Source organism: Phodopus roborovskii, unplaced genomic scaffold (assembly GCF_943737965.1).
Source record: "Phodopus roborovskii unplaced genomic scaffold, PHOROB, whole genome shotgun sequence".
NCBI classification, from domain to species: Eukaryota; Metazoa; Chordata; class Mammalia; order Rodentia; family Cricetidae; genus Phodopus; species Phodopus roborovskii.
This window is the reverse complement of record NW_026126645.1, coordinates 10,115,906-10,129,502: the sequence shown is the minus strand read 5'-3', so window position 1 is coordinate 10,129,502 and position 13,597 is coordinate 10,115,906. Positions and strand designations below refer to the sequence as shown.

Here is a 13,597-nt window from a genome sequence, read left to right as displayed (position 1 = left end):
CTGGCCTTGAACTCACAGATATCTGCCTGTGTCTGCCTCCCAGGTGTTGGGATTAAAGGTGTGTGCCATCACTCGTGAACAGACTGTGTTTCTCCATGTGTCCTGACCATGTCTTTGGCTTGGGTTCCCTGTTGCCATTGGTGAACAGGGGTCCCCTCTTCTCTGGGTCTGTTCCCAGGCTCTTCCTTTGGTATCACAGCCTTGACACCAGGTAGAGTTATGAGCTGATCTGGCCTGTGGTCCTGACCTTGGTTCAGTTTTGTATTTCACTGAAAATGTTCTTGGGCATCAGTCTGATGCAGGGTTCTTTGGAGAACTTCCTGCCAGCTTTCCTGGTGTTTGGCGCATGCCTAGCAGGCAGGCTACACCTTGATAATGATTTGGCCATGACTGTTAAAGGAGGGTTTTGAGACTGTGCCAATAACCTCTTCTGCTTTTTATCATGCTTTTGTTTCCTTGTTACTATATTGTTACTATATATAGTTATATCTATGTGGATTCATGGGTTTCTTTCATTATTTGAATGTTGCTATCATTGTAGCAGGTTCTTGATCACTATCCCAGATCTGGAAAGCAAGAATCCCTCAGGACATGTCCTTTTCCTCTTGAGTTGGAATACCTTTTTTTTGTTTGTTTGTTACTGATTTTTTTTTTTTTTTTTTGATAGTGTCTCACATAGCCCAAGTGCCCTCATGTAGCTGAGGCTAGCCTTGAACTTGTGTCTTTTTTATATTTCTATTTTTTTGCTTGTTTGTTTGAGAGTGGTTCTTGCTATGTAGCCCTGTCTGGCATGAATACAGGGATCCACCTGCTGCTACCTCCCAGGTTGCTGGGGCTCCTGGGATCCCCAGCATGGGGTGAACCGCCATGCTGTGTTTTGAGTTGCTATGACTGTCCTCTTTTCTGGAGTCCTTCCAGGCCACCTCTCCACCTAGGGAGCCCACTGACTAAGCTTACTGGCCCCCCACTTACAAACTTCTGTCTTGGGACTGTCCTGACTCCCTGAGTTGCATGGGACTGGCAGGGAGAGCCCAGGGATGGGCAGGTAGAACAGACCTTTGAACCCTGCTTGGGCTCTCACGCCTCTAGCTCAGCTCGGGAGATGACCTCCCGGGGCCACGGCTGTACAGAATGTCCTGGATTTGGATCCTAGGGTGCCCAGTGGATTTATGGGAAGACTGTGATTGTTTCAAAAAGCAAGGGAATCAACTAATGAGAGCAGGTAGGCTAAAGCGGTGGCCTTAGGGGAAGAGCGCTTGGGCAATCTGAACTCTGCCCTTGGCAGGCTCTGCTTGGGTTTCTCAGAGAACTCATGTGTCGGAAAGGGCTGTTGACAGATCCTGAGGCCTTCTAGATCTGTCTTTTAAACTTTAATTTTTATTTATTTATTTACTTTTTTGGCTTTTTGAGACAGGGTTTGTCTGTGTGTAGCCCTGGCTGACCTGGAACTGCTCTTTAGACTGGGCTGGCCTTGAACTCAAAAATCCGAGTGCCTCTGTCTCCCGAGTGCTAGGATCAAAGGCAGGTGTGGGCCACCACCTCCCAGCTTAGACTGTCTTTTTTAATCTTTATTTCCTTTTCCTGCCATAGAGTGTCTAGGCTGTGTTAGCATTCTGGGCTTCGCACAGGTGTCCTCAGGATCCCCCCTTGGTAATAATTTAACTTGAAAAAATTCTAAAGAGACTTCACTTTTTAACTCCCTAAGACAGGGTTTCTCTGTGTAGCCTTGGCTGTCCTGGCACTCACTCTGTAGACCAGGCTGGCCTTGAACTTACAGAGATCCACCTGCCTCTGCCTCCTGAGTGCTGGGACTAAAGGCGTGTGTGGGGCTGGAGACTTCACTGGCGTGTTAGGATAAAAGAACTCTGTCCCCTCCGTACCTGAGCTCTCTCTGTCAGTCTCATCGCAGCCGCAGGAGACAGGACAGCCCCAATGTAGAAGTTTGCAACTGGGAAACATGCAGGCTTAGTCAGGGGGCTCCCTAGGTGGAGAGGGCCTGGAAGGACTCCAGAAAAGAGGACAGTCATAGCAACTCAAAACACAGCATGGCGGTGTACCCTTAGAGCTCCAGCACTAGGGAGGCAGAGGCAGGTGGCATATGCCTTTAATCCTAGCAGAGGCAGGTAGATCTCTATATTTGTACTAGCCAAAGCTATATAGTGAGAACCTGTTACACAGCCAGATATGAAATATCAGCACTTACAAGCTGAGACATTAGGATCAGGAGTTCAAAGTCACCCTTAGTTAGTTACCAGTTGGAGGCCACCTTGTCTTACTCTCTTCCCAAAATAAGAAAATAATAGAATTCCAGTGTGCCGACCTCTTATACTGGGGGAGGTACATTTACCACAGTTAAATGAATAAACAGTAATGTGTAATTAAAAAAAAGAGCCTATGAGCATTTGCATGTATGTAACTGCACCACATGCATGGGACCCACTAAGGCCAGAAGAGGGCGCTGGATTCCTTGAGATTGGAGTTTAAAAGGTTTTAACCACCAGGTGGGTACTGAGAACCAATCCTGATCCTCTGGGAGAGCAGCGATGCTCCTAATCTCTTGGCCATCTCCCCAGCCTTACTGTATTATGATTAAATAACAAAAGCCACTATTTTTATTGTTTCTTTACATGTTTTTTCTTAAGGTGCCAGGGACCCTGCAACAGTTTCTCAGACTTCCTTTTGACCTAAGTGGTCTTTGACAACACTGATCAGACATTTTGCAGGATTTCTCCCGCTGGGACTTGTCTAACATTTATTTTGTACAATGAGACCAAGGTTCTGGATTTGGAGAAGGAAAAACACAAAGCACAAAGCCATGCTTACCGCACCCTGTTCTCCAGATGGCTTATACAGAAATTTTACTCTGTGTGTGTGTGTGTGTGTGTGTGTGTGTGTGTGTGTGTGTGTGTGGTATGTGATGTGATGTGTGATGTGTCATATGTATGGCATGTGTGGTGTGTAGTGTGTGTGTGTGGTGTGTATGGTGTGTGTGGTGTGTGTATGCACATGCTTGCACTGGGAATAGAATCCTGGCCTTTCACACTTAGGAGACAATGGCTCTCCCACTAATGCCCCCCTCCTTACCTGCTGTTTTGAGATCTCTATCCTATCTTACTAAAGCCCTCCAGCTAGCCAGGGTTGTCCTATTTTGCAGATAGAAAGGCTGAGTCTTAGAGCTGTGAGGAAGAGCTGGTTCCCCTCCAAGGAGGTGTTGGGCTGACTGGCTCAGCCACGCTGTTGTTTGGCACTTGGCATCTTTTCACATTCGAATTATAAATATTCCTGCTTTTGTCTTTATTAGTGTGACTTCCTGAGGATGTGGCCCCTATTGGGGGGGGGTCCCCTGGTTCAGAGGCACCAAGGGTCCTAGAGCCAGAAGGCTCTGTAAAGAGATGGTGCCTGCTTACAGCTTCTCAGCCTCTAACTTACCTGCTTCTTTCCCAAGACAGAGTTCAGCATCTTCTGTTTATTTTCTTGCTACTTCAGCATGTACTGTTTTCTTCTCTGGACTCCCACAATGACTTGGCACCACATGTCAGTTGGCTGATTGCAAAACTCAAGACTGCTTCCAAAGGACAAAGATTTAGTTTCACCGATGTCACTTTTAAAATAGACAGTTAAACCCTGTCCCGCAAAACTACAATCAAACAAATCAAAAGGGCAAGCCGTGGAGAGATGGCTCAGTGGTTGAGAGCACTAGCTGCTCTTCCAGAGGACCTGGGTTCAATTCCCAATACCCACAGGAAGCCTCACAACTGTGTAATTCTAGTTCTAGGGTATCCAATACCCTCTTCTGGTCTCCTTGGGTACCAGGCATGTGCATGGTGTACAAACAAACACACATGCAGGCAAAACACTCATATATAGAGAAAAATAAAAAAGAAGCCAAACCTATCAAACAGAACTTGTGTCTCAAGCCAGATAGTACCTGAAGTGTCAGTGGCTTGGACTTGGTGGTTAGTGACCACCTCAAGGGACCAAGCCACGACTTCCTGAAGTGACCACTCTCCTGGGGACAGTGGTTACCAGGTTACATAAGCAAGGCACATTTGCTAACCTGAGACTTGGTCATGTCATTTTATGAGAGAGTTGTCCTGAGCGTCACTCTAGCCCATTTCCCTGACAGACTGCTAGGAGCTTGTCCCAAACTGCAGTGCTCACGTGACATTGTAGTTTGTTGTCAGTTAATCTGTGCACATATCAACTAGCACTCAGGGCCAAGCCTCTAAGTCAGAGAGAATGTTCTAGAAGCAGCTCATCCTGCATGCTAGTCCTTCCTGGCAAGGTTGCTTTGTCAGTGTGAACCTGACTGGCATTGCAGGGTCCCCAGGTGCCCTCCTGGGAAGCAGTAATGGCTCTGTCCCCATGGTGGGCCTGGGCTAGCTTGTGTTAGGTTGGGCTTGGTAATGTGGCCACCTCCTCCTTTCTCAGGTGGCCAGTGAGCTATGGTTAAATGTCACCAATGTTCTTGAGTAGCTGGTCCTTATTTAAGACAAAAGGATACTGGGGTGGATGTCCCGGGGTGGGAGGGGGCTGAAGTGAAGAGAGAAAGGTTGGGTCTTGAGAACTGTGACCCAGGCATCTCCAGAGCCCTCAAATGCCACCTCAGGCTCAGGAGAGGAGTGCGGCAGACGGAGAGGAGAGTTCTGTAGGGCCACAGCCTTCTGCTCACTCCTGCTTCAGAGGCTAGCTTTAGGCATACCAGGGGTTCATCTGGAAGTATCTGCTGCCAGCCCTGGGGCGTGGACAAGACTCAACCCCACTGAGATCCTAGGGTGCTGTCTGTCAACAGATGGGAAGTGCTGGAGAAGGTGTCAAACTCTTTGGTGACATCACTACATTTTTTTTCTTTCAGATTTCAGACCTACTGAAAAACCAACTGTAAGTGCCATCCCCAACCCCCAACCTCTCATTGCGAGGCTTCTGCCTTCTTGTTTGACCTCTTTCTTCACAGATCTGTGGTTTCAGGGTTGCTGGGGCCTGAAGGAAGACAGGAGAGCTATCTCCTTCCCTGGTACCCAGGGTTTTAGGTCAAGGAGCTAGGAGCCCAGGGGCTTGGCCTGGGGCCCCATGGTAGGGCTTGGCCAGGGACAGAGAGCCCCACCCCACAGCAACCTCCCACTCCTGGCTCAACCCCAGGGGATTTCCAGCAGGGATTGCAGATGGCAATTTGGTTTGGGCCACTTTGAGGTTCTAAGTCTAGTCTGGAGGGAGGGAGGCTGCGTTATTTATCTCTCTCTACTCTGGGAGGATTGCCCTCCAAACTGGATGACAGATTCCAGCAGTGTGTGCTTGCCAAGTTAGCTCTATGTATTGCGTGATTACTCTCTGCTACCCACATCCCCTCCCCTGCCCTCTCTTCAGGGTTTCACTGAGTAGCCCATGCTGATCTTGAAATCCAGGTGTGAGTTTCATCACCACAGCTGGCTTGCTAGACACCTTTGTGCTTTCTAGAAGGAAGTTACCTCAGAGAGTCCTGACTCTCAGGAGTTGGTACTCTTATCACATTTTGGTAGAAGAGGAAATGACAATCAGACAAGTTAGGGGTTACCCAGTTGGTGGCTCTGTTAGAACCCCAGCCTGTACTGGGGGGACTTCGGAGCTGGTGCTGGACCCTGGTCCACTAGCTGCCTCCTTTGGGAGCACTTGCAGAGTGGTCTTATGGAGTTGCTGTATGTGCTCCAGGGGCAGGGCTTTGCAGAGGCGATGCGCTTGTTCTGGAGTCCTGTCCTTTGCCAGGCTTCCTAGGGGACATGCGTTGGTGGGGTAGAGCTGGGGGAGGGGTACAGGGTTAAGGATGAGACACCTGCCTGTGGCCATGTGCTTGTGGCTCACACGGCTTTTACTTTTTTTCCATTGAGCAAGTTGTTTCTCTCTCTCTCTCTCTCTCTCTCTCTCTCTCTTTCTCTCTCTCTCTCTCCTTCCTCTTTCTTTCCTAACAGCTACTTTTTTTCTGTTTACTCTTTTTGTTTTTAATTTTTATTTTGTGTGTATGGATGTTTTCCTGCATGTATGCCTGTATACCACGTATATTTCTGGTACCCATGGAAGTCAGTAAGGGGCGTCAGCTCCCCTGAAGCTGGAGCTACCAATGGTTGTGAGCCACTTTGTGCACTGAGAACCAAACCGTGGCCCTCTGGAAGAGCAGCTAGTGCTTTCAACCACTGAGGTTTTTTTTTTTTTTTTTTTTCTTTTCTTCCTATTCCTTAATTTATTTTTGAGACAAGGTCTTATGTAATCCAGGATGGCTGGCTGGAAATTCATCATATAGCTGAGGGTAACCTTGAACTTCTGATCCTCCTGCCTCCACCTCCCAAATGTGAGGATTACAGGCCTGCACTATACTATGCCCGACTGAAATTAGGGTTATTGTTTGTTTGTTTTGTTTTTCCAGTTCTGGGAATCACATCAGAGTGCTAGGCAAACACTACAGTTCTCAGCTGTATCGCTAGCTCTGGGCTTCAGGTTTTCATAAAAGAATAATCAAGGCCACATAGATCTGCCCTCTGAATCTCTCAGCCTGGGTCCTTTTGAAGACCAGGAGGTGAGCGCCACACTCCAGGTCTCTCCCTTCCCTTTGCACTAATGCACGAACTCCAGAAACCAAACCACCACAGGTCTAATGATGTGGCTCTTTTTTTTTTTTTAAACTGTATTAGAACACAGTTAAAGACCGCTCTCCCCAGAAGTGGGGGGTGAAGAGGTATTGGGAGGCCATGAGCCTGGAGGAGCCTCCAGCATTTAGATCCTTGGCTAGAAACTTACTAACTGTGTGTGTGTGACCCTGAGAGAGTTACTACACTCCTCCAGGGCTCAGTTTCCCCATCCGTGAGAGAGGCAGGTGGCTGAGCGTGGCACAGCACTCTTAGAAGGACTCACCCGCAGTAAGCGGAGAGCACGTGAGTCACCGACTTCTGCTCAGCACATGTGAGTAGAGGATGTGGCTCAGTGGGGAGCGGGCTCCTAGTAAAGCCAGGCATAACTGGGCGTGGTAGCCCCTAGCCCCTGTGATATCAGTACTGGGGAGATGAACACAGGGGGATTGCAAGTTCAAGGTCATCCTCAGCTGCATACCAAACTTGAGGCCAGCTGGACTACAGGAGACAGTCACAAAGACAAAACAGTAGCTGAGCACTCGCCTTTAATCCAGGCACTTGTGAAGCAGAGGCCGGTAGATGGGTCTCTGTGAGTTCATGGGCCAGCCTGGTTTATATATTAAGTTCTAGGTCAGCCAGGGCTATATGGTGAGACATTATGTCAATTAAAAAACAAACAAAACCATGGAAAAAATGTACATTCTTGGGAATGCCACACACACGTGCCTCTGTCATGCGGCCACATGGCTTGTGGCAGCTTCCAGTCTCCCTGGCACTCTGGTGGAGTTGGGAGAGCCCTGCCTCAGCTCTGACTCTTGTTCACAGCAGCTGAAGAGAAGTGTATCAGTGACAGATCCCAGCACAGGATACAAGCCTGTGAGCCCTCCAGCTGTGGAGACTTGTACCAGCCTTGGGGCAGCCTGCCTGGAGAGCCAACCACTGCTGGATGACAGCACAGCTGGGAATCCTTTGACCCCCAGGGAACCTCCAGAGCCCCGGGTCTCCACGGAACACACGAATAACAGGATTGGTGAGTAGCCCTCCTGGTGGGAGCGCCTGGTCAAATCAGTGGGCACAGGGAGATGGATGCTGAGCTCTGGATGGGACTCACTCTGCCCTGGGAGAATGGCAGGGCTGCTGGGGACAATCACTAAGTGGGCGTGGGGTGATGAGTACGGTGTTTATCATTATTAAAGAGAAAGAGAGTCCTTCCCCGTTGGCCTAGTACAGAGCTCGAAGGAACGGAAGGAAGGCAGGCTGGTGACATCAGACACTTACCTGGTACTATCTCTTCATATCTGTCACATACTTCTGGGAATGATGACTTCACCCTGTCTCATGGCTGGGGAAACTGAGGCTTGGGGTAGGGGTGTGGAATGCGTTTTCTTATTGATTTGTGGAGACTGAGCCCCATATCTGATGGGTCCTGAAATACTGGTTTGTCCACACCAGTGGATCTCAGCAGGAGCCCAGAGGCCAGCCCTGACTCCCAGCATTTCCCATCTCTACTCCCCTCTAGCCAGGACAAACATCCTCTGTGGTTCCTATGGGCCTTGCCTCCTTCCTCATTTCCTACCACCCCGGAACATATACATCAGTGGTTCTCAACCTGTGGGTCTCGACCCCTTTAGCAAACCTCTATCTGAAAAATATTCACACTATGATTCATAACAGTAATGAAATTAGTTATGAAGTAGCAATGAAAATAATTTTTTTGTTTTGTTTCGTTTCTTGAGACAGGCTTTCTCTGTGTAGCTTTGGAGCCTGTCCTGGAACTCGCTCTGTAGACCAGGCTGGACTCTTAACTCACAGAGATCTGCCTGCCTCTGCCTCCCAAATGCTGGGATTAAAGGTGTGAGCCAGCCACCACTGCCCGACTACAGTGAAAGTAATTTTATGGTTGGGGGGTCAGCACAACATGAGGAGCCTTATTAAAGGGTCGCTGCGTTAGGGAGGTTGAGAAGTCTGAAGTTGATTGTCGCCTGTCAGGATGGAGTGTTTAGCTCTCACTCTGCCATCAAGGCTGGTCTCAGCCAGCAGCTCACCCCGCATCTGTCTTGTCCACCCTCCTTTTAGGGCTGTTTTTCTGATTTTCAGCTTTCCCTCCCTCTCACCCTAGGCTGCTGGCAGGGCTGTTTCCTCGCCTACAGCAGGCAGCTCCCCTCCTTTGGGCCTGGTTACCTCCTCACATCCTCTTCTCACTCTCTGCTGTGAACCAGCCAACTCTCTGCTGAGCTTCTCCACCCAATGTCCCAGCCCCCAGCCCCTGCTCTCCGGGGTAGGTGCTCCCTGGGCTGCCTTCTCTGGTGTGTTGCTGGCCCCGCCATGATGCTGGAAGGGCATTGGGGGAGGTGTTCTTCACGTTTCCATGGCAATCTTGTGGAGGTGAGAGCCTCTGGAGCTGTCTTTGTCCCAAGGCAATGTTTGCAGTCACGGCTTTCGGTAAGTTCTGTCTGCAAAGAATGTGTTTGGGAAAACACTGCCAAAGGCTGCTCCAGTTTCCCAAGAAGCCCTCTTGGCCTTTGAGTCCAAGATGACCCAAGGGCTTTGAACTTGGAGACAGGGCCAAAGCCTGTACAGGGGGAGATGGCAAGGGCTGGGTATGGGGGTGGGGCTGCTAAGGGAAGGCCTTGGAGGTCCCCTGGAACACTAGGACTCAGGTGTCCTTTATCCTCTTAGTGACACACCAGAAGATCAGCCTTCCCATCCAATTCCCAGCAAGGACAAATGGGTCTAAACCTTCTTCTCTGGCTATGCCCCCCCTACACACATACACACACACACACACACACACACACACACACACACACACACACTTCACCTGACCAGGACACTTGGAGCTGGGGTGGGGGGGAATCTAAGCAGCTGGGGCGGGGCAGCCTGTGATGGGTGGAGTCAGAGGGTCTGTTCCCATAGACCTGAGGGCATGGCCTGTGTCTAGTTTTGACTTCCCCTGCCCTCCCAACACCTCTCTCCCTGCATTACTTTCCAATACCTCATCTCCCTCTCTTTCTCTTAAACATTTATTTGTGTGTGTGTGTGTGTGTTTACATGTGCACACGTCTCAGTGTGCATGTAAAAAACATTCAGAGAACAACTTGCATGTGTCAGTTCTCTTTCCACTATGTGGGTCCCAGGGATCAAACTGAGGCCTTCGGATCTGGCAGCAATTACTGTTGTGTGTTGCGCCACCGTACCTTCATCTGTCATATATATAACTCCATGTATTTATGCGTGCCACTGCATGAGTATGGAGGTCAGAGTAAAGAGGACAACTTTTGGGTCTGGAGTGAATTCTCTACTTCAACCATGTGAGTGAGTCCTAGGGATTGAACTCAGGATTTTGGCTTTTATCAGGCACCATATCCTCCACCCCTTATCTCTCTGGCACCTCATCTCTCCTTTGTCAGCTCCTCTGGCCTGTTCTCAGGTGAATCCAGCACCTGATCTGTGGTCCCATCTGTCTTTTTTAGTATCAGGGATTGAACCTGGTCGCTTCTACATGCTAGGGGAGTGCCCTGCTACTGAACTATAGCCCACCCATCTTTGTTTTAAATTTTTATTTTTAAATTTAAAAATTGAGTGTGTGGTGTGCTTGAGTGTGTGCGTGTGTGCATGTGTGTGCATGCATGTGTGCATGCGTGCATGTGCTTATGCGCATGTGTGTGTGCATGTGTGTGTGCGTGTGTGCGTATGCATGTGTGTGTGTGTGTGTCTGTGTGTCTGTGTGTAGAAGCCAGAGGTTGACATTGGTTATCCTGATTGCATTTCACCTTGCATCTTGCAGCAGGGTCTCTCCCTTAAACCCAGAGCTCACTGAGGCACTTAGTCTAGCTAGCTAGCTTGCTCCGGGTCCCTTCTCTGCTTCCCACATGCTGTTGATACAGGCTGCTGCCACACCCAGCCAAGCATTACATGACTGCTGGGGATCTGAACTGTGGTCTTCATGCTTGTATATGACAGATGAAGGTGCTTATATAGCCAGCACTTTGCCTGCTAGGCAACTTCCATGGCCTTTGTTTTCTTTTCTTTTCTTTTTTTTTTTTTTTAAAGACTGGTTCTCATGTAGCCCAGGCTGGCCTTGAACCCACTCAAGTTGGCCTTGATATTGCTGCCTTCCTGCCTCAGCATCTCTAGATTTACAGATCTGTTCCACCAGGCCCAGCCTGCCCTCCCATCTTTTGCCAGCCCCTCAGATGAGGGTTCCAACACGCCTTGATGGAGGACGTGGCGTGGGAGCTGAGGCCCTGCTCTTGGCTACGGGGCCCACGAGACACGCAGTTTGCTTCTCTCTTGACCTTCCCCTCCACTTGTTGTTGTTTCCTATACTTCTCTCTTTCCTGGGTGTGTGAGAAACCAAAACAGAAGAGCTGGCATGGGGCAATGCTCTCAGGCACGGCAGGGCATTTGAGAGACTTCTGGGCTTCCTGAATCTGAGGGTGTAACCCCGAGGCAGGGGTCCATGTGCCCCCTGCCTCCACCCACCCCGGCTCCTAAGTTCCTTCTTGAGCTTCCGCATCCCATCTGCAGAGTCTGTTACAGGATGGGGTAGGGGTAGGGGTGCAGCCCCCAGCTGAAGCCGTAGGTGCCATGCCCAGTGAGTAGAGCCAACTGCTTCTCAGAGTCCAGACTTCTGCTTCCCATTGCTAATGGCTTTCTTTCCCCAAGGCTCCCTGACTCCCTCCACGGAAGGGCCATTCCAGCAAATCCCTGCTCCGTGAGCCTGTGCTAAGGACTCTAGCATGTCCTAGTGCCAGGGACTGGGTTATCCATCCACCTGGCACTCATCATCCACCCTGCTGGCTGGCAGTGGGGCTCAGGAGCTGGCCTACAGAAACACGGGGCCCCGGGCACTGTTGCGCGTTGTCAGGACCCAGACTTCTGAAGGGCATGGCCAACCAGCCAAGTTTGGTGAGGCTACTGGGATATGGGACCATCAGTCCATCAGTCCCAGGCAACCCAGGTCACACTGGTCACCCAGGGTGTGTGTAGATGAAACTGGCAAGGGTAGCCAGGTGACTGGGCGTTTCTTTGGAGGTGTCTCCTAACCTCACCTGCCGACCTTGGGGAGGTTCTTAGCCATGCAGTGGATTAGATTAATGGTGGTGGGGATGAGGCTGTCCGTGGGAATGCTGGGCCTCAGAGCTGACATTTGAGAAGGGCTGGGGACATGTCCCCTGATGTTCTTGTTACCCTGGCCTCTTTTACTGCTTATTTCCTGGCCTGACTGCATTCTCTTTCTCTGCTAGTCTCTGATGACATGCCTAGGTAGCCACGGGTGGCCCCACAAAAACCTCTCTCTGCAGGAGAGGCTGTGTTAGCTGTCTGAAGTGGCCCAGCAGGTGAGGTGGAAATAGCTGGGCCCTGGTTTCACCTCCCTCACCCACCCTCTTGCTTTACAGAGAAGATCTACATCATGAAGGCTGACACGGTGATAGTGGGCTCTGTAAAGACAGAAGTCCCTGAGGGCCGGGTTCCAGCAGGGTCTGCAGAGCCTGAGTGGGAAGCTGAATTGGAAGTGGACCATGCCCCTCATTACCCGGAGCAGGAGACAGAACCACCTCTGGCCAGCTGCACTGAGGTCACGTTCTCAGTGGAGGAAGGAGGAAAAGAGGCCCACGGGCCCACGACTGTGTCTGAGAAGTGATGCCCAGTGTTAGCTGGGGCTAGAGGGCAGCTGAGTGTACCCTAGAGATCAGGTTAGCTCCAAGCTGGGAAGCCCCAGCTTCCAGTGGTAGCCCAGAATGAAGCCTCCAGCTGCTGCCAAGAGCACTGGCTCCTGTACCCCAGGAGTGGGCACTAGCTGTCAGGCTAGTGTCTGCTGAGGGGGAAGCCACCTCGCCCACACCCTTGTGCCCTGCCCTCTCTGCCTGGGTCTCAAGTGATGGCTTTACTGGCATGCTACCAGCCTCCAGTTGCTCTACACATGGCTCCCTGCTGGCACAGAACCAACACCTGTTGTTCCTACTCCTGAGGCAAGGGGAAGTTAAAGGATGAACACTCACTTGTCATCACTGGCTCCGTGACAGCCTGCACCCATCACACAGAACTCTGCACCGCAGGGAGTCCACACGGAGACTCTCCTGGCCCAGCCTCGCCCCGTCTGAAGCCTACAAAATGGGCCGGCCAGTGATAACTCATTGTCCTCAGATGACCCTACCATGAAGCCTTTTGGGCTGCAGTGACCTCCCTTCTCCCAGTGCTGCTAGAGCCTCTGCTTTGTTCATGGCCTTCCCGTCACATGGAGATGACAGTACTGCTGTCCTGGGGACCCCTCCACTCCTTGTGTCACCATCTGTTCCATTCTGGAAGTGAAGAAGCATTGTCCGTAAGCCACCAGGGTCAGGCCTGGCATCTAGCGCCCCTGCTCTAGCAGGTTGGAGAGTGGACATTGGAGGCAGCCTGGTCACACTGCTTGCAATACTCTGTCCCCACTGGGAGGAAGCGATACTGGGGGACACACCTGGAACTCAGCTCTGCTCTTATTTTTTTTTCCCCCCTTTTGAGGCGCTTGGAATCTAACCTATGGCCTTGAACATGCCAGGCAAATGTCGCAGGGGTGATTTATATCCTCATCCCCAGCATTTCACACTAAGTACCAAAGCTGCTGTGACTGTCAACCTGGCTCGCTCCCAGGGATCTGCGGCCTCTTAGAACAAACAAGCAGCCGACTGGGTGACACATCTACTGGTCTGTGGCAGCCTGGGGACTCTGGACTTACCCTTGGGCCAGGCAGGGAGAGTTCTGTTTACTCACCAGCTGCGCACTCTCAGGAGGAAGCTGGGGCCCTGTAAGGAATCACGAGGGGAGTTTCTGGAACTGCCTGGATCTTTGGGGGAAAGTCGGAGCAGCTGGGTGCCACCAGAGGCCTTATACCAGGGTCTGGATACTGGCCAGAAGGGATGCATGTAGGGGTTGGATAGTTGCCCAGTTGCCTTGTGCAAGGACACAGTTGAGTGTGTGGGCATACACAGTGACCCTAAAGCCATGTCATGATGCCA

At 50.8% G+C, this 13,597-nt stretch overlaps 1 protein-coding gene across 1 annotated transcript in view; it reads left to right on the top strand.

Annotated features, from left to right (window-relative positions):
* Tnfrsf8 (TNF receptor superfamily member 8) overlaps positions 1-12,403 on the top strand; it is a 47,908-nt gene extending 35,505 nt beyond the window's left edge. Inside the window, exons 12-14 of the mRNA XM_051173548.1 lie at positions 4,856-4,881; positions 7,422-7,626; positions 11,999-12,403. Of these exons, the coding sequence (XP_051029505.1) occupies positions 4,856-4,881; positions 7,422-7,626; positions 11,999-12,243 (476 nt within the window). The 3' untranslated portion in view covers positions 12,244-12,403. The remainder of the gene's footprint in view (positions 1-4,855; positions 4,882-7,421; positions 7,627-11,998) is intronic.
* Positions 12,404-13,597: the final 1,194 nt, after the last annotated feature.